Source organism: Bos grunniens, chromosome 2, assembly GCF_055505025.1.
Source record: "Bos grunniens cultivar Pamir isolate PY7600 chromosome 2, Bosgru_T2T1.0, whole genome shotgun sequence".
NCBI classification, from domain to species: domain Eukaryota; kingdom Metazoa; phylum Chordata; class Mammalia; order Artiodactyla; family Bovidae; genus Bos; species Bos grunniens.
The window spans coordinates 132,601,082-132,626,829 of record NC_141166.1 but is presented as its reverse complement, the minus strand read 5'-3'; the positions used below and the strand labels follow the sequence as shown (position 1 = coordinate 132,626,829).

The window sequence follows — 25,748 nt, the reverse complement described above, 5'->3', positions numbered from 1 at the left end:
AAAAGTGGTTTGCAAAATTTTGTGCTGGAGATTTCTCACCAGACAATTCTCCATAGTTGGGTAGACCAGTTGAAGCTGACAGCAATCAAATCAGGACATGAATTGAGAAAGGGAAATAGCTGACATACTAAAAATATCCAAATCAAGCATTGAAAATTATTTTGCACCAGCTTGGTTACATTAATCGCTTTGATGTTTGGGTTCCACACAAGTGAATAAAACCTTCTTGACTATATTTCTGCATGTGATTCTCTACTTGTAATGAAAACATTCTGCTCTTAAAACAAATTGTGACAGGTGATGAAAAGTGGATACTATACAATAATGTGGAATGGAACAGATCATGGAACCACCACCAACTACACCAAAGGCCAGTCTCCATCCAAAAAAGGTGATATTGTATATATGGTGGGATTAGAAGGGAGTCCTCTACTATGAGCTCCTTCCACCAAACCAAAAGATTAATTCCAACAAGTACTATTCCCAATTAGACCAACTGAAAGCAGCACTCAACAAAAAGCACCCAAAATGAGTCAAGAGAAAATGCATAATCTTCCACTAGGATAATGCAAGGCCACAAGTTTCTTTAATGACCAGGCAAAAACTATTATAGTTTGACTGGGAAGTTCTGGTTCATCTGCTGTATTCTCCAGACATTGCACCTTCGGATTTCCATTTATTTCAGTCTTTACAAGATTCTCTTAATGAAAAAAGTTTCCATTTCCTGAAAGGCTATAAAAGGCACCTGGAACAGTTCTTTGCTCAAAACGATAAAAAGTTTTGGGAAGATGGAATTATGAAGTTGCCTCGAAAATGGCAGAAGGTAGTGGAACAAAATGGTGAATATGCTGTTCAATAAAGTTCTACGGGAAAATGAAAACATGCCTTTTATTTTTACTTAAAAACCAAAGGAACACCCTGGCCAGCCCAATAACAATTACAATTTGCAAATGACATGATTTTATGTGTAAAAAACTATAAAGATTGCACTAAAAATTATTAAAAATAATAAACAAATGCAGTAAAACTATAAGATACAAAATCAACATATAAAATATGTTGCATTTCTATATACTAAGCACAAAGAGAAATTAATGTTTATAATCACAACAAAAACAACAGAACACCTAGGAACAAATTTAACCAGGTGGGTGAAAGACCTGAAACACACTGAAAACTGTAAGACTGCTGAAAAAACTGAACACACAAATAAATGGAAAAATATTTCATGCTCACAGATTGGAAAAATTAACACTGTTAAAACATTTGTATTACCTAAGGCAATTTATATTACAGATGCAATGCAGTCCCTATTGAAATCTCAAGAACATTTTTCATAGAAATAGAACAAAAATTCTGAATTTATACAAAAATATAAAAGACCTAAATAGCCAAAACAATCCTGAGAAAAACAACAAAGCTGGAGGTTTCATACTTCCTGACTTCCTTATATTACAAAGCCATGGTAACCCAAACAACATGGCACTGGCAGGAAAATAGATACATAGATCAATGGAACAAGAAATAACAGCCCAAAACCAAAACCAAATATATAGGGACAATTTATGGCAAAGGGGCAAAGAACGTACAACGGAGCAATGATAGTTTATTCAACAAATGGTGTTGGGAAAAATGGACAGCCACATGCAAAAAAACAAAAAAGAAAGAAAGAAACTAGACCACTGTCTCATACCATATACAAAAATTAATTCAAAATGAATCAAAACTTTAATGTAAAACCTGAAACCACAAAGCTCCAATAAAAAAGAAAGGCAATATGCTCATTAACATTGGTCTTAGCAATATTTTTCTAGATATGCCTTCTCAGGCAAGGAAAACAGAAGTAAAAATAAACAAATGGAATTATATCAAATGAAAAAAGCTTCTGCATAGCAAAAGAAAAATCACTAAAATGAAAAAAAAAACTACAAAATGAGAGATATTTGCAAATAATATCCAATAAGAGATTAATATGCAAAATACATATAAAGATCTCAAACAACTCAAAACACCACCACCACCAACAAAAACAACCTGATTAAAAAATAAGCAGAGACCTGAATAGACATTTTCCAAAGACATACAGATGGCCAACAGGCGCATGAAAAGATGTTCAATATCACTAATCATTATGGAATACAAATCAAAAGCACAGTGAGCTATCACTTCACACTTGCCAAAATGACTACTGTAAAAAAGACAACAAAAAATGCTGGTAAGTATGTGAGATGGTTGGATGGCATCACTGACTCAATGGAGATGAGTTTGGGTGAACTCCAGGAGTTGGTGATGGACAGGGATGCCTGGTGTGCTACAGTCCATGGGGTGGCAAAGAGTCAGACACGACTGAGCAACTGAACTGAACTGAACTGATGTGGAGGAAAGGGAATCCTCCTGCACTGTCGGAATGTAAATTGGGGCAGCCACTATGAAAAACAGTATGGAGATTCCTCAGAAAAGTTAAGAATAGAACTACCATATGATTCAATAATTCTACTCCTGGTAATTTATCCAAAGAAAATGAAAATACTAATGTAAAACAATATATGCACTTCTATGTTCATCATGACACTGTTTACAACGGCCAAGATACAGAAACAACCCAAGTGTCCACCAACAGATGAATGGATAAAGATATGAAATATATACACACATACTATAGACTGCTGCTGCTGCTGCTAAGTCGCTTCAGTCGTGTCCGACTCTGTACGACCCCATAGACGGCAGCCCACCAGGCTCCCCCGTCCCTGGGATTCTCCAGGCAAGAACACTGGAGCAGGTTGCCATTTCCTTCTCCAATGCATGAAAGTGAAAGTGAAGTCGCTCAGTCTGCTACTCAACCATACAAAGATGAAATCTTGCCATCTGTGACAACATGGATGGACCCTGAAGTTAATAAGCTAAGTGAAATAAATCAGATGGAAAAGGACAAATACCACAGGATTTCACTTATATGTGAAATATAAAAAGCTAATAAACAAGCAAAACAAAATAAATGAACAAACCAAACAAAACAAACATGTAACAAAGTAGTGGATACTGGAGAGGAAGAAATGACTAAATAGGATCAACTAACTGTATAGTGATGGATAGAACCTAAATTTTTGGTGAGCAAGTTGTAGGGGATACAAAAGTAGAAATAAAATGTTGTACACAAGAAACTTATATAATGTTATAAATCAATGTTAAGTTAAATGAGAGGAAGGGAGGAAATGAAAATAAACCGAATGATGAGAAAAACAAAAAAGCGAAAGGCTAAAAACAACTGGTGCTGAATTTGGTGTGCATAAGACTTGAGAGGGAAATTATAGAATCTAGGATTCTGTACTCAGACAAAAGACCAATTATAAACAATGCATTCAGTATCAGTGTGGTTTCTAATGAAATGATAGCTCAGATCTCAAGCAGATGAATCAAATGTCTTGTCTTTCATTCAAAGAAATGAAAAAAGTTGGTAAATAAATATACTCTTACTGTTTTAAATTGTTTCAGAAATGTATTTCGATTCCTTGCCTCAACACTTATTTTCAATAAACTAACCACCATGTTACTGTTTGCAATAAAGGTCCTTCACTGTATTTACTTGTCTCATTATCTTTAAATAAAGATTTTAAAATATTTCCCTACATCTTTATTATCAGACTTTGCCATTCTGTTGATTACATTTCTTACTGCATTTTCACCTTTAGCCTAAACAATTAATACATGACGCATTAGGCTATACATCATACCCTCACAAGCATACATCATATACTTCCAACAGCTTTTATCTGGAACACACATCACATAAGTACTACCACTGCATAATAAAGATAAATTATTTTTCAATTTAATAGCTAATAGACCAGTTAAAGATCAGTGATACCTTCACAAAATTGACAAATAAACTATACTTGCTAAGATAAAAGAGTGATCTAGTTTCTAAATTTTTTAAATGCTAAGTATCTAAATATTTCACCACCACCACCTATATTAATAGAAATCCTGATAGCTCAATTGGTAAACAATCCGCCTGCAATGCAGGAGATCCTGGTTCAATGCCTGGGTCGGGAAGATCCACTGGAGAAGGGATAGGCTACCCACTCCAGTATTCTTGGGCTTCCCTGGTGGCTCAGCTGGTAAAGAATCCACCTGCAATGCAGGAGACCTGGGTTCGATCCCTGGGTTGGGAAGATACCCTGGAGAAGGGAAAGGCTACCCACTCCAGTATTCTGGCCTAGAGAATTCCATGGACTGTATACTCCATGGGGTCGCAAAGAGTCAGAGAGATTGAGTGACTTTCACTTTCAATAATAAGGGGAGGTAAGGAAAGCATAGTGTTGCAGTCAGATGAGAAACACCAGAGAATGTTTACCTTTCGATTCTGATCATATGCAGAGTCAATTCCCAAAATGCTATTCACTTCCACATATGGGTATTTCTTCTCCAGGACAGTGACCACGTGTTCAACTTTCACTCTTTCTCCAGTCCTTACTTTGTTATACATCTAAAGAAAGAAAAACCAAGTAACCAACTACACTTTCAAATCCAAATTTCAGAGTACTTATTAAAAAAGATTTCAGAATGCAGAGGAAAAAAAGGCCTCTCTATGGAGGCATCCCCCAATAGATCGTAAGGTGTCAGAGGACAGGGGAAAGCTTACTCGTCTTTGTAAAGGGTGCATCTTTAATAAAGGCTGGCCAAATAAATAAAGGAACACTCAATTAATTAAAAAAAAAGCCTCTGACTGAATCTCTAAACTATAAACAAAACAAGCATAATAAACAGCAGGCTGCCACCATGATTACAGGTAAAACAGAAGTGGTGAAAACCAACTGCTTTAAAGTAGCTATTTCTCTTAAAGGGCAAATGGGACATATTAGCAATTCTCCCTTTTCTGTATTACTTCCTTATGCCTTCTTATGTTAGAAACTATATATTCGTAAAATAGTCAGTTCATACTCACACATTAAAAGTCCAAAACACAAAAATCTGTTAATTTTTTTTAAATCTGAATACTTATAAGTAATCCTTGAAATAAGAATTCATGTCCATGATGTTTAAGGGGAAAAGAGTTTCAAAATATGTACGGCATAATCCCTGTTTGTAAAAGGCAGACACAAAACAAACAACAAAACTGTGTCTGTGTGTACACAGTTAAGCACAGGAAGGATATACTAAGCAAGCTTTTAACAGTGGCTGCCTTTAGGGAGCAGAATTAAGGAGAGAGGAGAAGAGATTTTTAACTGACACATCAATACTGTTTTTAAAAAATTTTAATAACAAACATAATTTTTTTCCTTTTGTGACTAAAAAGAAAAAAAAAACTCACTATCCTTTCCCTCATACACATAGCTATGAGAGGAAAAAACTTTAAAAAGCAGACTTTAAAACCCTCATCCTCAGTAACTTCACATGAACCTGTTTCATTCTCCACAGCCTGCTGCTAATCCTGAGTCCACCCTTATTTCTTACAGAGGTCACAGCAACAGCTCATCAACTAGTACCTGTGCCACTTTCTCAGCCTTCATCAGATCCACCTCCATATACGCATCACAATGCGGTTTTTCAGGTGGACTGGAGTTTAACTCTAGAAGGCAGTGGCACCCCACTCCAGTACTCTTGCCTGGAAAATCCCATGGGTGGAGGAGCCTAGTAGGCTGCAGTCCATGGGGTCGCGAAGAGCTGGACACGACTGAGTGACTTCATTTTCACTTTTCACTTTCATGCATTGGAGAGGGCCATAGCAACCCACTCCAGTGTTCTTGCCTGGAGAATCCCAGGGACAGCAGAGCCTGGTGGGCTGCCGTCCATGGGGTCACACAGAGTCGGACACCACTGAAGCGACTTAGCAGATACCCGTTACGCAGCCCAGGCTCATTGACCAGGTTCCCTGCTCCACTCTGTGCTCACAATATTCTGTTCAAGTCACACTAACAACTTGGAGTCACTACCTCTGATCTGCAGTCACTGTTCACTGACTCCTTGTTTGTTCACCTATGCAGAGCTGAGACAACTCGACACTCCACAAGAACACCCTCACTCCGTGTACAGTGAGGTCCTCATGCTGCTGTAGCCAGTGGTGCTACACAGAACCACATCATCTCTGTGGAGGTGTCCCCCAGTAGATGGTAAGGAGTCGGAGGATGGGGGAAAGCTTACACGTCTTTGTAAAGAGTGCATCTTTAATAAAGGCTGGCCAAATAAATAAAGGAACACTCAATTAATAAAAAAAAAAGCCTCTGACTGAATCTCTAAACAATAAACAAGACAAGGATAATAAACAGCAGGCTGCCACCATGATTACAGGTAAAACAGAAGTTTTTTAAATAATTAACACTAATTTGTAAACAAAACAACTACTACTTATAAGCTTTTAATACTCAAAAATAGAAAAAAAAAAAACAAGGAGAATTCTCTGTTTGAACTTGAGCAAGTATCTCAAAATACATATATATAATTCAGAACATTTGAGAATTTCCAGTTAAAAATAGAGAAAACAGATAATAAGAATTTTATGACTTGAATATTAAATGTATCCCTAATGAAAATATCATGATGGTCTTAAAAAAGAGTAAAGTTTTTTAAACAAGTAGAGAACATCACAGTTACCAAAAGGCATTAATCAGTGATTTCAAATTGTCAAAAGGCAGAAGACTAAGATATATTAATGTATTTAGTATCTAAGGAATTAGTATCTAAGGAATCTTAGCTGAAATCTCAACAATCTATTATTAACATTAGTGTATCAATAAAGGCAATTCCTAACATATAAAATGCATAAAGTTTGTGAATACTTTACCTGGTTCTCTTTCCAGAAATATAGAATCCCCTTACCACATACTGTTTCTGACAGTAACTTAGATTTTTAGAAATTATTCACCATTTTGAACAAAAACATACATGTGTCAGAATTTGGAAGGCATGATAATCATCCACTTCTTGTGCAACATAGTTATACGCTCTCAGAATAGCCACTCCAGCATCTTGCATCCCATCAACATCTTCAGAGTCGTTAACCACAAAGATTAAACCAAGTCTGGGGGGAGAAAGGGGTGAGCAAAAAGAAGCAAATGAAACATCTCAAAGAATGCAACCAGTCAAAAAAGGAAAGGCTTTGTCTTACAAAACACAGTTCACGTCATTCTCTAACATGGTTGGCAAAGGTATTCATCACTTAAGAATAAAAAAAGCAAGTTCCCAAAGGTGGCTTAGACTATAACTATTGAAGCAAGTTTCATTTCAAGATCTCATTTCAAGATCATGAAATGAGACCATCACTGACATATAAGGTATTGCTATAGTTTTAGATAGAGATTTTGTTCTGTTTTTAAATCAAAATTAGGAGAAGTGAAAATTCTCAGAATGTGAAAATATACACAGGTGTGGTGGATTTTGAGATTTCACCCCAGCGATATGAGTATCATAGGCAAATGGAAAGCATTAAAATTTTTACTACTGTCCTTAAGTAAAAAGCTATACCCAAAGTTAATTACATTTTAAAACTTAAAGGAACAAACCACAAAGAAACACCATCACACATTTACAGACTGGCCAAAAAAATGTGCACTGGCGATAGGCCGCTAGACTCCATCTCAGAGCAAAAGCAATGAAGAACAGCCAGTCTTTAACTAAAATGGATTACAGACATAAATGTAAAACACAAAAAATTGTAAAACTCGTGGAAAATAACACAGGATAAAATGAGGTGATCCTGGGTTTAGCAATAACTTCTTGGGTCTAACCCCAAAAGCATGACCCACAACAAAAAGAACTGGGTATGCTGGACTTCATTTAAATTAAAAATTTCTGTTCTGCAAAAGAAACTGCTAGGAGACTGAAGACAAGCCACAGACTAGCTGAAAATCTGTGCGGAACACATATCTGATGAAGGACTGATATGCAGAATATGCTAAGAGCTCTTAAAACTAATAATTTTTAAAAAGTTAAACTGGGCAAAAGATCTGAACAAGCACCTCACCAAACAAGACATACAGTCAGCAAAAAAGCATATTACAAGACATTCAAGGATTTCCGTGGTGGCCCAGCAGTTAAGAATTCACCTGTCAATGCAGGGGACAGAGGTTTGATCCCTAGGGAGGGAAGATCCCACGTGCCACAGGACAACTAAGCCCTTGCACCACAGCTACTGAGCCCATGCACTAGAGCCAGTGTTCCACAGCAAGACAGCCCACCGCACGGAGAAACCCACGCACCACAGCTACAAAGTGGCCCCCGCTTGCCACAGCTAAAGAAAGACAGGAAAAAAAAATAAAGAAAGAAAGAGAGACAGGGTGCATCAACAAAGACCCAGTGCGGGCAACAATAAATAATTTATTTAAGAATTGTTTTTTTAAAAAAAAAGATGCTCAAAATCACCGTCATTAGGGAATTTCACATTGAAACCATAAGGAAATACCACCACACACCTATGAGAAAGGGTACAACCCAAAACACAAAATTTTGGAAAGGATGTGGAGCAATAGGAACCCTCATTTGTTGCTGGTGAGAATGTGAAATGATATGACCACTTCAAACATAATGTGGCAGTTTCTCAAAACACTAAACACACTTTTATCGTAAGATAAAGCAATCACACTTAGTATTTACTCAAATGCAATGAAAACTTATATCCATACAAAAACCTGCACACAAATACTTGTAGCAGTTTTATTCATAACTGCCCTAACCTGGAAACAACAAAGATGTTTGTTAACATGCAAATGGACCGAAAAACTATAAGACATCCATATAATGGAATATTACTCAGTGATAAAAAGAAATGAGGTATCAAGTCACAAAAAGGCGTGGATAAAACCTAAAAGCAAACCGCACTGCTAAGTGAAAGAAGCCAATCTGAAAATGTTACACACATTATGATTCGGGAAAAGACAAAAACTACAGAGACAGTAACAAGACCGTGTGTGGGCAGGGGCTGGGAGAGAGGTAGGGAGGAACGAACAGGTGACACACAAGAGATTTTTAGGGCAGTGAAACTAATCTATGATACTGCTGCAAAATAATGGCGGAAAATGTCATTATACATTTGTCAAAATTCCCAACATGCACAACATTCACAAACAGTGAACCCGGATGTAAACTATGGACTTCTGTTAATAAGAATGCAGCAGCATCAGTTCAATAATCAACACTGCTCTAAAAAATACAAAGTCTATTCATTTTTTTTAAGTATAGCTTAAACAGAAGAAAATATGAACATATTTCAAACATCAAACTCTCAGAATATACATGGAAAATTTGTGTATCCAAAGATAAGGTGGTTGAGAGGGTTTGTTTTCAGATTAAAAATTGTCTTTGTTTTTTTTTTTAAATCTCTTTTATGACAGAAATCACATGAGTGAGCTCCAGGCAGAAATGACCTAAATATTATTTTTATGAAAATAAAAATAAGGGAGAGAACCTAATTATCTCCTCACAAAGTATCAATACTTCCCTTTCCCAGGTATTCAATTTCTAAAAAGGGCATCAGAGTCGTTCTGTTAACTAACTTCCAAAATTCAGACTTCAGGTTCTTCCAGGCCCGGTCCCTCATCAAGGACCAGCAAGAAGGCTCTCAGATTCGTTCTCTCCTCTCCTCATTGAACTGCCAACAACCCAGCCACCACATCAAAGCAACAAAGGAAAACAACTGCTGGTCTGCCTTTCCCCCAGTTGTTCACAACATGCCTATGAGGCCAGTGCCTTCTTCTTATCTACCCTTGCAATCCGAAGGCCACATTTCTTGCTCCTGTCTCTCAATCCAATTCAGTAAATGTTTAACTAGTGCCTACTCATTGGAAAAGACTCTGATGCTGGGAGGTATTGGGGGCAGGAGGAGAAGGGGACGACAGAGGATGAGATGGCTGGATGGCATCACCGACTCGATGGACGTGAGTCTGAGTGAACTCCAAGAGTTGGTGATGGACAGGGAGGTCTGGCATGCTGCAATTCATGGGGTCGCAAAGAGTTGGATACAACTGAGCGACTCAACTGAACTGAACTGTGTGCCATGAGCCAACTTCTTTTTGCTCTTATCAGTCAGTTCAGTCACTCAGCTGTGTCCAACTCTGCAACCCCATGACTGCAGCACACCAGGCCTCCCTGTCCATCACCAACTCCCAGAGTTTACTCAAACTCATGTCCATTGAGTCAGTGATGCCATCCAACCATCTCATCCTCTGATGTTCCCTTCTCCTCCCACCCTCAATCTTTCCTAGCATCAGGGTCTTTAATGAGTCAGTTCTTCACATCAGGTGGCCAAAGTATTGGAGTTTCAGCTTTAGCATCAGTCCTTCCAATGAATATTCAGGATTGATTTCTTTTAGGATGGACTGGTTGGATCTCCCTGCTATCCAAGGGACTCTCAAGAGTCTTCTCCAACACCACAGTTCAAAAGCATCAATTCTTTGGTGCTCAGCTTTCTTTATACTCCAACTCTCACATCCATACATGACTACTCTTATATTTCCCTTTTAATCAAACATAGCTCTGGCTGTAATCCGCCCCTGAGGCAGATAGTATTCATGTTTACATTAAAAATTGCATTAAACTCAAAACCTCTGCTTTTCCATCAATGAAAACCCACCTTTTTCTTCAAAGTCTACTTAAATCCAACTTTGCCATGAAACCTTTGTCCTTCCCAAATATCCATCTATAGTCTTTTGTTTCCCTGAAATTCCAAAGAACTTATAACTAGTAAGGATATCACTCAGCACTTAACCAAGTATCTTACAGGAAGTAGGTGCTGTACTTTTTCCAAGAGGGTAGAAATGTGCCTTATATACCACTCACAGCACTTAGCTCAGTGCTAAGTATGGAATACACAATAACATTTGTTAACTGAAGAGCTCTTTTCTTCTTAATTTTCTTGTTTTCTAAGAATTCAAATTTTATCAACTCATAAAACTATCAGATATTATCTAGAATGTGAGTGAAAATACCTTAACCTTTATATGTAAAGTCTTAAAACATTGTTCTTAAAAGGCATAGTGGAAACTCAGCCATTTAAATACTCTGTTGGTAGATTTGGTAAAATCTATTTAGTGAAATAAATGTGTCTGTTTGCATCTACAAAAAGCTATGTATACATTTAGTTCTGAGTCTAACAAAAGTTCTTGGCAAAGCTTCTTATCTCTGCCAAAAGTGGAAGTAGGCTTTGTGATGTGGACCCTTGTGTAGGAAAATTCCCTTCAATTGGAAAATAAACTGAGATCACATGCTAATTTTACATGGGCTATTTACTAATAACTCAATGACAGTAAGATTCTATTCATTAAGAATCAAGTTCTCTACCCCAAAATACACTGGCTTCATACTGAGCTAAAGATAAAACTGTAATTAATGATTCCCACAATTAATTATCCTAAAGTTCAGTAGTACCAGATTTGCATTTAAGAATGACAAACAAAACCTCAACTAAATGTTATATTATCAAATCAACAATGATGTTACCTTAGTGGTATATGATTACTGAGGAACATCTCAGCTGTGTTAATCAACTCTGCAGTGCTTTCGTGAGCAGGATCAACTATGAAAACCTATAGGAAGAGGGAAAGGAAAACATGAGATGACATTCATTCAAATGCCACTGGGTCAGTAAAAATGCCTTACGTCTTTTTATTGGGTTGGCCATTTTCCTCCAGCTACTTTTGAACCTTATAAAAAAGAAATTATACAAATAGCAGTTACCCTCCCTCTGTATTCAAAGAACATGGTACTCAAAGACTAAATGATTTTGTCATGATCTTATGCTAACATGAAAACTACATCCAGATACCTTATTCCTATCCTTCACTACTTAACAATACATATTTTATTAATTCTTCCACTTTAGAAAACAGAGATTAGCTTCTTGGGTATTCATTTCAAAGGACAGAACCCAATTTTTAGACCACAATAATAGGTATCATGTATTAAGCTCTCATGGTGTGCTTTATGGGGAGGGAGGAGGGAGGAGGGTTCAGGATGGGGAACACAGGTATACCTGTGGTGGATTCATTTCGATATTTGGCAAAACGAATACAATATTGTAAAGTTTAAAAATAAAATAAAATTTAAAAAAATAATAAAATAAAATAAAATTGAATAAAAAAAAAATAATAGCCATCTCATTGAATCAAATAAAGTTCTCATTTAATAAATTATTTCATATGCCAAGAAAAAAAAAAAAGACTGAAATTTTGACTAGGAAGGGAAAAAGGGGGGTTTCAAAAGAGTGACAGAAGTATAAAAGATCGTTTCCCAGAAAAGTTCTCAGGAAGCCAACTTCAGCCCTCACCTGCCCCATCTCTGCAGGAGCTACATGAGGGAAGAGAAAGACATGAGATGGGGAAAGAGGGCCAACTAAGAACCTCTGTCTTTCTAAAGCAGTGGAATAAGGATAAAAAGTAGGAGCTGGCAAAGATTTATTTAAGAGAATAAACTGAACTATCAAATTTTAGGGATTAAGCTATTCAAGAAAAACAGAAGATATATTTATCTTCTGAGTGAAAAAGGAAAACTATCTTAAAACTCAAGACAATCTAAACCTTCAGGTTAAAGATGAGGAGCATCCCTTATACACAGACATTTCACAGCCCTACAATGAATACATTTCCAAACCCTTTCAATTTGAACACAGAGCTAGAAAAAAAACATATTTAGTGGTATTAGTGCAGGGCGGAAGCGAGGCAGAGAAGCAACTAGTAAAGGAGAGACTCGAACACTATAGATACGAGAGAAAAGGAAGAATGCAAGGAAGAAATAGAGATCATGGTCCAGCAACAAGGAGCTTCACTTACCATGTTGTGCAAGTTCTTCCTGATCTGTCGGATTACACCAGGAAAGGTGGGGCGAAGCAATTCTTGTAGGCTAGAAGGCCACGAATTGTATCTGCTATCAACTTCCAGGTTGTTGATCCACTACAAAAAAAAGAACACAACATGGTGTATATACTTTAGTTACCACCAGTGAAATTTGCAAAAATAACAGTAAGACTTTATTTCAAGAATAATCACGTCGTGAAAAGACCATTTTCAAAGTAGACAAATGAGTAACTAGGACTTCCCTGTGGTCCAGCGGTAATGTCCCCAGTGCAGAGAGCACAGGTTCAATCTCTGGTCCAGGAAGATCCCACATGCTGTGAGCCAACTAAGCCTATGTGCCACAACTGCTGAAGCCCACAAGCGTACAGCCTGTGCCCCGCAACAAGAGAAGCCGCTGCAAGGAGACGCCCACACACGGCAACTAGGAGGCAGCCCTGCTCTCGGCAGAAAGACCACATGCAGCAATGAAGACTCAGCACAGCCAAAAATAAATCAATGAATATTTTTTTTTTAAAAAGTGACTAAAACACAAGCCACAAAATATAAGAAAGTATTTGCAACTTACAAAATGAATAAAGGACTAGTGTCAAGAATATCTACAGAAATCTAACATATCAATTTAAAAAGGCAAGGAACATATGAGAAATAGAAATGAGTCAAAAATATGAATAAGGAATTTATAGAGGAATTTTAAATGGGCAATTAACACAAGCAAAGATACACACCTTCACTAGTAATCCAAGAAATATAAACTAAGCACAATGTAATTTCACTCATATTGTCAATATCCAAGAATAGGCAAAAATATAGAACAGTGGGCATTTTCATCCAATTCTGAAGTCTGGAACAGTCACTTTGGAGAAAATGACCTACTAAAGATGAAACTTTTGTTACTATTCTACCACGAAGTACTGCAGCTCCAGGTATTTACCCCACAAGGCTACCCACTCCGGTATTCTGGCTTGGAGAGAGTCCATGGGGTCACAAGAAGTTGGACATGACTGAGCAACTTTCACCTCACTCCACTTCAAAGATGAAACTTTTGCTACTATCCTACCACTAAGTACTGCAGCTCTAGGTATCGATCCCGAATATTAAATTCTCAAATGTACAAAGAGAGGTACAAAAGGGCCATAACAATACTGCTCAAAACAGCAAAGAATTAGAAACAACTAAATATTCATAAAAAATGAATTAAATGGTACATAATATCTGAACAAATAGCAGGGTGGGAAAGTATGGAATAATACTTTGTTCATGTACATAAAGAGTATTTCTGGAAGGATATACAATGAATTGATAAAGCCTGTTGCTTCTAGGCCCACTCCAGTACTCTTGCCTGGAAAATCCCATGGACAGAGGAGCCTGGTAGGCTGCAGTCCATGGGGTCGCTAAGAGTCGGATACGACTGAGTGACTTCACTTTCACTTTTCACTTTGATGCATTGGAGAAGGAAATGGCAACCCACTCCAGTGTTCTTGCCTGGAGAATCCCAGGGACGGGGAAGCCTGGTGGGCTGCCGTCTATGGGGTCACATAGAGTCGGACACGACTGAAGCAACTTAGCAGCAGCAGCAGCAGCAGTTGCTTCTAGGAAGAAAAACTGGACAGCTCGGTTAAGAGTTTTTTCAATACACAATCTTTTGTATGTCTTAAATTCCACATTGTGAATTTATAAAAGGTATTTTTTAAAAATTAGAAGAATATAAAACATGATATGATAAACTAGACCTTTATGTATCAAGTAGGTAAGTCTTGAAAAAATTGTTGAGTAACTCATTTTTTAAAAATTTGATGAAGGATACTGAGATATGGCATTTTTTAAAATTTTAAAAACATATGACAGGGAAGAAAATGATCAAATAAGTGACAGGAGGGATACATGCCCACTTCAAAAGATGAATTACCTGCAGGGAGGAGAGGGGTGGAACTAGGAAGAGATATAAAGAGGGCTTTCACCGAAACATTTTTTTCTTCCAAGAAAACATGAAATGATTAAACTAACATTTACCAAGTATGGCAATGGGTCCTATGATTGTTAATTATGTCAAAGCTTTACTCTGTAATGAAAAAAATTCTACAGAAAAACAAATCACATAACAGTATTCATCCACATAACAGTTGTAACACCAAGTGAGAATTCAAGTAGCAAACATCTACATTCTGTATTACTCCCCTTTCCAAAAAATTTCCCTAAAATAAATGCAGGACAGACACCGAGAGAAAGGGCCTGGAGAGCGAAAGGTGCGGGTGCATCTCACCACCTGTGTCACTGTCACCACAACTACCCAGGCAGCTCCGACCCCTCTAGTCTCTCATATCTGAGGAGACAAAGGCCCAGAGACATCATATAGCAGGTATTAATCTCTATAAGTCATTCAGTATAAAATATCAGTCTTTTCTTAAAGAGGCTTGGTAGCTAAAATAATATTTTTAAACAAAATCACACAAGAGTATCACACAACTAAAAAAACTAAACACTTTCCAAAGAAGTGCTCAGCTGATTCCTAAGGAGATATAAAATTCGAAAAATCACTGTCTTAACCACATTAAACCAAATGACTCAACTTTCTGGAGCATTTAAGAGCCTACTTTATTATATACACATATGCCATATAAGCAGTTGTTGCAAATCTTTGATGCCAATGAAAGAGATGACAGGAATAACTTATCTTTCATAGAAGACAAATGCAAATTCCATAATAAAATAATTGGCCAGATCACCCCCTGGACACTCACGGAATACCTACCGAAATAGCAGGGCTCCTGATGTCTACTCCATAGTCGGCCTCAGAGGGCTGTATATTCAGTTTCAAGACATTATGCAGAGAAAGGCCTTCTATTCCCAGTCTATGTAGACCCTCCATCACCCGAGCTTCATTCCTCAATATATCAAACAGACTGGGGGAAAAAAACAGTATTTAGGAAAAAGGGCCCTAAAAAAAATTTCTCACCATGAAAAAATTCATCAGTTCAAACTCTATGCCCCTTCACAGTAGTTGAGAAGTCAAAAGAGGAGGTTCTTCCCTTGGTTCATTTTGTCCAAATATGCAGAACAGAGTGGGTAAGACTTGCTTCTTGGTTGATATTTATTTATACTTACCAATGTATACATTGTGTAGAGATTAACTACACACAAACACAATTTGAGGATGAAATAATCCTAAATCTGGATTTTACACTGTATGTTTTTAAAAACACTAAAGTAATCTTCCTGTGATATTTCTTATAATTGCACATGAATCTATAACTATCTGAAAATAATTTAGTAACACCAAAAAATACACTAAATAATATGTGTTTCAATATCAGTATCAATTCCCAAAAGGCCCACACACATATGATCATAGAAAAAGGTGTGGAGGAATTCACATCCAACTTAAAAGGTTTGCAGGGTAAGGAAGATTAAATAAGATGAAACAAAATGAAGACTTCACTGTTTAGTTCCTTTATCTCTGCATTATTGAAAACGGTTTACAAAAAGCTAGTACACAGTTTGTAATAGTATGGAAAATTAAAGGTTTTTTTAATATGAAGTAAAAATGAGGGCAGCTTTTAATGTGTTCTTTACCAATTTTTTACTAGGTCTGAAAGCAGTGTGTGGACATAAAAGCTAAATTAAATTAATGTGAAAAGTATCTTACTGTGGAAGCTGTTTCTTCTGAAGCATTAACCAACCATAGCTTTTGTTTTCACTATTATAAAGCCTCAGTGTCAACTATGTCACTTTTAATTTCAAAGAAAAAATCAGAATTCCACTTGTCTTCCACATCCATCCACCCCAAAATTCATGGGGACAATTTAGAGAAATTTAATCCTAAACCACATTTTAACAAAAAGATAGCTATTCAAATAATAGACACTTGGACCTTAAATGTCCAAGGTATCAGATGTACATTATGATAAAAAATGGCCAAGTATCATTCTGCCCATCCCAGCCAGAATATGGACTACCTAAACGCACTCACTGGGCTGATGAGTCATCAGGTTTTGCAGCATGTCACATCAAGGAGGAACAACAGTCTGGACATATCACAAGGAGCCACACATTATGAAAACTTATCAGAGTGAAAAATACTTATCCATACCTGAATATATCTTGTGTCTCTAAATCAATATGAAGTCCATTGATGAATAGTGCTGAATCTCCAGGCTGTAACCCTAAAGTTCCCTTGAAATACTGAAATATGAAAAATTGATTAAGGAGTAGGAAGAGAATGTTTAACAAAAATTTCCACGTTTCTGGCTTTATGTACAAATATTGACAATGATTATTACAGTGTTTCCTACAATGTTGGGGTAGGGAGGGTATTCAATAAGCCAAGTGCTGAGATTTACTTTTCTGATACCCTTGCCTGTCTGTGATGCTAGTCAAGGTTGAGCCAGCAGTCACTAACAGCTGGCCTTCTGGATGAAGTCCAGGGATCTGATTCAAAAGGGTTTCAAATCCCTATACCTCCCTTAAACCTCCAAACTAAGGCATATCAAGAAACTGAGTCGCTGAGCTAAGGGTGGCACCTATATGCACCCACGCTCTCTAAGGCCTGGCCTTTAAGGGACCCTCCAACTGATGCTCACAGTCATGGTGGAACACACACGACCCCACAGCCCCTGCAGCCTTCAGAACTGCCTAACCCACCGGAAACACTGCTTTGATGCCGTATCATAGCTTCTATTGACTTCTATCTTTTCCATTCAATTCTTTCTCTCCAAGGAAACCAGCACTGTTAATCGTATATTAGACACCACACAATAGAGAAGGAAAGAAACAAATCAGATGCTAGGGACAGAACTTGGATCCCTAAGCTCTCCCAGGGCTGGGAGTGAGCAGCAGGGACCACTGAGCTCCCTTCATGACCCCGCAGTCAGTGGACCAAGAGAAATGAACTCTAAGATCTAGCACTGTGTGGGAAAAACATAAGACAAAACAATGCAGAAGCCACAGCTTTTGCTTCTTTGCCCTCAGAAGATAAATAATAAGCAAGAGAAGGGTAGATAATAGAAAACTCCATCAATGAGAATCAGAAATTTTTACATGGGAAAGGAAAACTCCACATCTGCTCATTCCAAGGCTGTGAACACAGCACCCTGTGACTGTGGGAAAGACTGACTGGGATCTATGAGAAATGAAACACAACTGAGGGCGGGGATCCCATGCTGAAAAAAGGTGACCGAGTGGAAGCTATCAAATGCTCTGCTCTACTGGGCTTCAACAACCCTGCCAGGCAGAAGATGAGAAGATCCTTTTCTGGAGACTACCCAGCTTAAGACAAAAAGTTTAAAGATCTGTCACGGGAGTGCCCTAAGAAATGGCCATATCAGCTTAGCCTACAGTCACAGAGCTGCATTCTCAGGGCTTTCAATCGGTTTTTTATTGCCTTGCTCTCCGATACAAGCAGTTAGTGAGAGATCACCAGGTATCTCAGGAAAGCCTCCAACATTTAAGACAAGAGGCTAAGACAAACAGAAAGGCAACTTAAAAGGAAACAGACTATGAAAAGAAAACACACACATGAACCACGGATATCTTCAGAACAGTAACACCATAAAAAGAAGAATCCAATAACCCTTGTAAATTAAAAATTTGTCAACTAAAGAAAAGAATCTCAACAAATGGTCTGAAAATCCATCCCAGAAAGTTTAAAAATAAAAGCAAATGAACTAGAAAACAAGAAATAAAAGATTTTTAATTAGGTCAAACAAGTCAAGAAGGTATAACATATTAAGAGTAAACAGGAGTTCTAGAAAAACAGAAAAGAGAAACCAAAAAGACCAAATGCAAAGAAATAAGTCCAGAAAATTTCCCAAAACTAAAGGAAATGATTTTCCAGATTTAAAGGGTTCACCAACCACTAAAAAGTACAGACTTTTTTAAAAGGCATTGTTGTTGTCGTTCAGTTGCTAATTCATGTCCAACTCTTTACACCTCCATGGACTGCGGCACATTAGGCTCCTCCATCCTCTACTATTTCAGAGTTTGCTCAGAATAATGTTCATTGAGTCAATGATGTCATCTAACCATCTCATCCTCTGCCACCCTCTTCTCCTTTTGCCTTCAATCTTTCCCAGCATCAGGGTCTTTTCCAATGTCCTTTGCATTAGGGGGCCAAAGTACTGGAGCTTCAGCTTTACCATCAGTCCTTCCAATGACTATTCAAGGTTAATTTCCTTTAGGATGGACTGGTTTGATCTCCTTTCTGTCCAAGGGACTCTCAAGAGGCTTCTCTAGCACCACAGTTCCAAAGCATCAATTCTTCAGCACTCAGCCTTCTTTATGGTCCAACTCTCACATCTGTACATGACTACTGGAAAAACCATAGCTTTGACTATACGGACCCTTGTTGGCAAAGTGATGTTTCTGCTTTTGAATATGCTGTCTACGTTTGTTATAGCTTTCCTTCCAAGGAATAAGCATCTTTTAATTTCATGCCTGCAATCACCATCCACAGTGACTTTGGAGTCCAAGAAAATAAAATCTGTCACTGTTCCAGTTTTCCCCCTTCTATTTGCCATGAAGTGATGGGACTTGATGCCATGACCTTAGATTTTTGAATGTTGAGTTTCAAGCCAGCTTTTTCCCTCTCCTCTTTCACCCTTTGCATGGGGCTCTTTAGTTTCTCTTCACTTTCTTCCATCAGACTGGTACCATCTGCCTATCTAAGGACCCTGATATTTCTCCCAGAAATCTTAACTCCCAGCTTGGGATTCATCCAGCCCAGCGTTTCCCATGGTGTACTCTGCATACAACTTAAATAAGCCGGGTGACAATATGTACTCCTTTCCCAATTTTTAACCAGTCAGTTGTGGCACATCTGGTTCTGCTGCTTATTGACCTGCATACAGGTTTCTCAGGAGACAGGTCAGGTGACCTGGTATTCTCATCTAAGAACTTTGCAGTTTTTTGTGACCTACACAGTCAAAGGCTTTAATGCAGCCAATAAAGCAGATGTTTTTCTGGAATTCCCTTGCTTTCTCCATGATCAAACAATGTTAGCAAATTGATCTCTTGTTCCTCTGCCTTTTCTAAACCCAGCATGTACATCTGAAAGTTATCAATTCATGTACTGCTGAAGCCTAGCTTGAAGGATTTTGATCATAACCTTGCTAGCATGTGAAATGAGTGCAGTTTTACAATAGTTTAAACATTCTTTGGCATTGCCCTTCTTGGCATTATCACTGTGAAATTTCAGATTACTAGGGTCAAAGAAAAGATCCTATGATTCAAAAAAAACAAAAACACAACAGCATATAAAGGCTTCAGACTTCTCAAAAGCCATAATGGAAACCAAAATTCCTTCAAACTTCTAAATAATTTCCAACCTAGAATTCTATGCCCAGCCAAGCTCCTGATAAAAACAGAAACAGAAGGGACTTCCCTGACGGTCCAGTGGTTAAGACTCTGCCCTTTCATTGCAGGAGGTGCGGGTTCGATCCCTTGTCAGGGTACTGAGATCCATGCAACACAGCACGGTCAAGAAAAAAAAAAAAAAAAGGAAAACCGATTTCTTAGAATTTACCTCACACACAACCCTTCTCATGAAGAATGATTTGCTGCACCAAAATAAGGGAGTAAACCAAAATCAAAGAAGACATGGATAGATATCCAAGAGATAGGAGATCCAACAAAAGAGGTTAAAGGAAGGTCCCAGGATAATTGATATGTACTAGACATAAAGAGAGGAGGGCATGGCAACCCACTCCAGTATTCTTGCTTGAAGAATCCCCATGGAGAGAGGAGCCTGGTGGGCTACAATCAATGGGGTGGCAAAGAGTCGAGCATTACTGAGCGACTAAGCACAGCACAACACTAGACACAAAGAACCACCAGTCCACAGTGAAGCGGATCAAAACCGATATAATCAAGACAAAACTAAAGGGACAGTAGAGAGATGGGGACAGTGCCAGTATGAAGTACTGGTAGACAGTGGGAGGAGAGGCAGCGCTGTGAAAGAAAGTTAAACCTCACCGTTGTAACAGAAGCCAATACATGAGACTGGAAAATGAGAAAGTACCAATTTAAGCTTGCTAGAATCTGGAGATAAATATCAAAACAAATCAGGATTTGAAAGCAGATGCTTCTGGGAAGGGGGATACACAGGGAGTGGGACATGTTAGGGGGGATGTTATTTTTCTAAAGAAACTGATAACATTATTTGATGCTTTGAGTTATATTCATATTTAACTGTGATTAAAAACGGAAAGTATAAAAAAGATTCTACAAATGAATCAAAATATCATCTTTAATAAAACAGTAAAACCATTAAACGTCACTGATTTAACTCACATTTGTGCATCTTTAAAGATATAATACAAAATAGAAAGGCTACTATTTTCCATTGGTTAGTACCTTCTGATTCTCTTCCACTTCAGCTCTAAGTTCTGAAGTCACAGCTGTTTTTGTTATTGCTCTAAGGAAAGAAAAACATTATCAGTGATTGGTTTAGTATTTGATATACATGACTTCAATTTCCCTATATGAAACAACACACTGTTCAATAAATTACAAAAAAAAAACTAAATGGAAAAAACTCTAAACCTTTACAACTGATAAAATAAATTTCTCCTCTCAGACGTGTATATTTGTTCATTATCATAAGATAGAAAACCAAAGGAAAGTAATAGTAATAGCTGATTTTAATGGAAGTGCAGTTATTTCCAGGAACTTAGTTAAATATATGCAACTCTATTCCTATACATCATCTCTACAGCTCATAGAATAAAAGGATAATGTTAAATAAGTTAAGGCTACAGACTCCTCAACCTTTTTAAGCATATGTATGTCTTCAACAGGGCTTCCCAGGTGCCGCTAGTAGTAAAGAACCCACCCCCTAATACAGGATACATAAGAGATCAGGTTCGATCCCTTGGAGGAGGGCATGGCAACCCACTCCAGTATTCTTGCCTGGAAAATCCCCATGGACAGAGAAGCCTGGTGGGCTACAGTCCACAAGGTCACAAAGAATCGGACACAACTGAAGCGACTTCGCACACACATGTCAACAGCACACACGACTAAATAAGGATGTACTACATGATTTTTAAGTCCTAAGTGTTTTCCAAGACTAAACAAGTAAACAAATTTATTTACAAAAGCATTTCAGTTAAAATACCTCATTCAATTACTCAAGTAAAGGACTGACAATCATTTAAGTTTCTGAAAATGTGGCTTTTAAAACAAGTTTGCCTCATATTTATGAGAAGTAGAGGACCTTTATACAACTGAAAGCAATGCAGAAAAGCTGCATTCAAAACCTTAATCAGTCACTATATCAGTGACTGACAAACCTTTATCAGTCAGCCTCTATAATTCATTTCCTTCATCAAGACTGATTAAAACGATATATATGAAACCGTTTAGGAAGAAAAGCACTAGAGTCCACACCAGACCCTAGATTAGTTACGTCTACATACGTTAAATTTTGTTAACTCATCTAATCCTCAAAGGCAGGTACTGTTACTTCTGTTTTATTGCTGAGGAACGTGATTATTTGCAGTTACTCTCCTCAACCACACAATGCAAGGGTGCCTTCCTGAAAAGATGGTACCATTAGTAGTACAGCACTAGTAGCAACAGAACTTCAATTTTCTAAGCATTTTCATAATTTAGTGGCTTCAACATGGCGTAAGCATGGACATAATTAGACGTGTGTTAAAAAGAAGACTGCCTCAAAACTGTATTACTCTGTGTTACCTGGCTTTGGTGGGAAAGTTTTGACTGAGATCCTTCATCATCACGAGAGCTAACTCAACAGGTGCAGCCAAGATCCGTGCAGCAGTCTGAAAACTTAGATCTGCAACAACGTCAAACAGAAGTTGAAGTGTATTAATCTAACACAATGAGAAATAGGAAAAAACATTGATTTCCCATTATTTTCTTGGTAATTAAGAATGCCTTAGAATGCCACCATTTCAGAGCATGTCCAGGTTTTACTCAATTCACAGGCCCCTAGAGTGTTTACTGTAGCTGTTCCTCAATCTGCCGGCATAAACACTAGGGTACATACAAACACATTCAGCACAGGATTAATCCATCCCAAATCCTTTTCCTTCTTCTGAATTTACAACATATCACAAAGTATAGCAAAAGATTTTAGTAAATTATCTTGGGGAAAAAACTTTGACATACAGTTCTTTGGACCAAGAGCACATCCTGCCATACTGAGATGCCTTCAAGCATCCAACTGTTTAATAAATGTGTACATATAGAAACACAAAGATTCTGACAAGCTTGTTTCTAGTTTTACAAACTAACACATCTGGGCAAAGACAGAAAGATCTGGTACTCTTCCATACATATATATTATTCTGCTAAGTGTTATCTGTCTACAAAAGGACTTCCTTCCATTTCTGATAAATCATAATAAATCACACAACCCTTAAAATCTGTGAATAAATATGAACAAATACAAATTCTAACTTTTTTAACACCGTAAAATTTAGAACGATTCTTCTACATTTTTATTACCTTGCAACTGCCAGACTTTTAAAGGTGCCATTTCATTGGTGCTCTCAACGAGATGCTTTCTGAGTTCTTTCAACTGTCCCTTCAGGTCAGGGTGCAGGTCTCTGAAAGAAACACAAAATCAATTCCTTTCATGTGTCTTTTCTTTCCCAAAGCATTTAGAAGTTGACCTCAAATTTATCTTCACGACTTTTCCCTCTACGTAATAGAAAAAATCCTACAATATAGGAAAAATATTAAAGTATAACTACTTTTCTTAAAAAAAATCAGTAAGTTCATTTAAAAACTAACAGTTTTAAAAATGCATCCCTACAATAGTGCTTCTCTCTGAGGGGATGGAGAGGAGTGGGACTGAGAGTATGGAAGAGAGAGGACCTCAACGCTATTCACTGTGTTTTACTCAACTTGTTTCTTCTTTTCTTTCTTTAAGGAAAAGAAGGCATTATGTTGAAGGGAAAAAAACTCAATTCACAGTTTTTTCATACAGAAAAGCAAGTATGATAGCAACAATCAATTTTGAGTGGTGAGTACGTGGGTATATTATTCTCCTTTCCTGAATCTTTTTAATTTCTCAAAATAAAACTGGAAATACCTTGCTGCCGGTCCCAAAATGAATTTCTTTCAATACCTGCCTGTAAATCCTTTACTCACGTGAATATAATTCAAGCTTTCCAAAATAATTGGATTTTTCTTAGTTCTATCTCAAAATATAGTGCATTCTATTTAAAGTTAGTAAAACAAATTTTCAAAGTCAGACATACATCATTTAGATTAAAAACACAGATGGAATAGACTAATTGTTTTTAAATATTATAACTCAAAATTCATTAAATACAACATGCCAAAAGTAAAACATTTACTCAGATCACTCACCATCCAACCAATACATTCGAGTTATTACAAACTTTTCTTCATGATAGAAGTGTCTTAAAATGGGTCAATTACTTTAAATAGCTAAATAACTATTCTGAATGTCCATAAAGGAAAATGTCTTCAATATTCTACACAATACTGTGCTGTAAATACATGAAATCATAATGCTATCCAAAAAACAAACATAAAACGTGACTATGAAAAGGAATTATGGAAATCTGGATGCAATAAAAATGGACCCTGACTGCATACTAATGAGGCCATAATTGGCGTTCAGCACAAAGAAACGTACATACGCACAGGATGAACTCAGTCTGTGCAGTCACTCAACACGAAATCATCTCTGCTAAACTTTAGTTACACCATTTTACTCAACCAAATGTTAAAGCTAAAGTGTATGAAACTACATCTACATATACTATTTCTATTTTTTTAAAAAGCACACCATAGATGTCCTAATTAAGATTTCCCTGAGCCCTGAGCAGAATTCAGGGCTCAGAACAATGAGAAGTCATATCAGAAATAGCTACAACATTTAAAATAAGAGCTAAGAAGATTTTTCAGGTAAAAAATTCTAAGATGCTTTCATAAAACGGTTAATGAAAAAAAAAAGTTAATGAAATTTTCTTCAAAAAGCCATTTTCTATCTTCTTTCATATAAATCAAATTGCAATAAAATGTATTTCAACTGAACATATAAAATCCTCCATACCTATTATAACTCTTTTGCAATTTTTCAAGCTATGCTGAGCATAAGTAAATAGCTATAAACACAACATTGTAAATCAACTATACTTCAATAATTTTTTTTAAAGAGACAAAAAACAAGCAAAAAAAAAATAGCTATAACCTCTTTAAGTTAAAATACACTTGATTTTCTCAGGAAAAGATTACATAAAATTATTAGATTTCTCCTACTATGTGAATCAAAAAGTGGAATGTAACTTTAATACCGTCAACTACAAGGTCCAAAAAGGGAAATCAACTTAAGCCATAGGAGGCAGTCATAGTATCATGTAAGAATAATGTGCTTCAGAATTACTAAAAATCATAAACATACTAGAAACTAAATGGTCATCTTCTCATATCAGAATACATATGTAAAGTACTCTTGAGAAACAGGAGATATAGTAATGAGAAAGATGATACTTACAATGTTAAGCCTAAAGAGTTAAAAGAATATACATACCTTAACTTTCCAAAGAGAAACCCTTGAACTTCATCAATAGGATCACTTTCACCAATCACTGTGGTGTTAACTTCAGTTCCTACAAAAGCACAGCAATTACATGTCTAATCATTCAGAATATAAAAATAATAACTTCATAAAATTTGAAAAATATAAGAAAACATTTTAAAATACCTGAAACTAAAATAGCATTTATAAATGTGTTTTTGATATATCCTGTGTTCCTGGATAAAGTAAGAATGTATTTTTCCTTGAACTTTGAAAATTTTTACATTTAAATACCTCAAAATTAAGAATAACAGGTATTTCAATATCAAAATTCTGAGGAATTTGTAACTAGGCAACTTAATCCTAGATATAATTATTGAGAACAAAATGATGAAGTACTAGGCTACCTTCCATGTACCAAAATCAATCATTTTTACCTTTAAAATAAAGCAAAA

At 36.9% G+C, this 25,748-nt stretch overlaps 1 protein-coding gene across 2 annotated transcripts in view; it reads right to left on the bottom strand.

Moving 5' to 3' along the window:
- The window catches only part of UGGT1 (UDP-glucose glycoprotein glucosyltransferase 1), a 110,851-nt gene that overhangs the window by 64,938 nt on the left and 20,165 nt on the right, over positions 1-25,748 (bottom strand). For both annotated transcript variants that reach the window (XM_086362612.1, XM_086362613.1), the window contains exons 8-17: positions 25,306-25,384; positions 23,247-23,347; positions 22,473-22,572; positions 21,129-21,189; positions 16,870-16,961; positions 15,532-15,682; positions 12,759-12,878; positions 11,431-11,516; positions 6,883-7,018; positions 4,355-4,486 (exon numbers count right to left, since the gene is read on the bottom strand). In XM_086362612.1, coding sequence (XP_086218738.1) covers positions 4,355-4,486; positions 6,883-7,018; positions 11,431-11,516; positions 12,759-12,878; positions 15,532-15,682; positions 16,870-16,961; positions 21,129-21,189; positions 22,473-22,572; positions 23,247-23,347; positions 25,306-25,384 — 1,058 coding nt within the window. The remainder of the gene's footprint in view (positions 1-4,354; positions 4,487-6,882; positions 7,019-11,430; positions 11,517-12,758; positions 12,879-15,531; positions 15,683-16,869; positions 16,962-21,128; positions 21,190-22,472; positions 22,573-23,246; positions 23,348-25,305; positions 25,385-25,748) is intronic.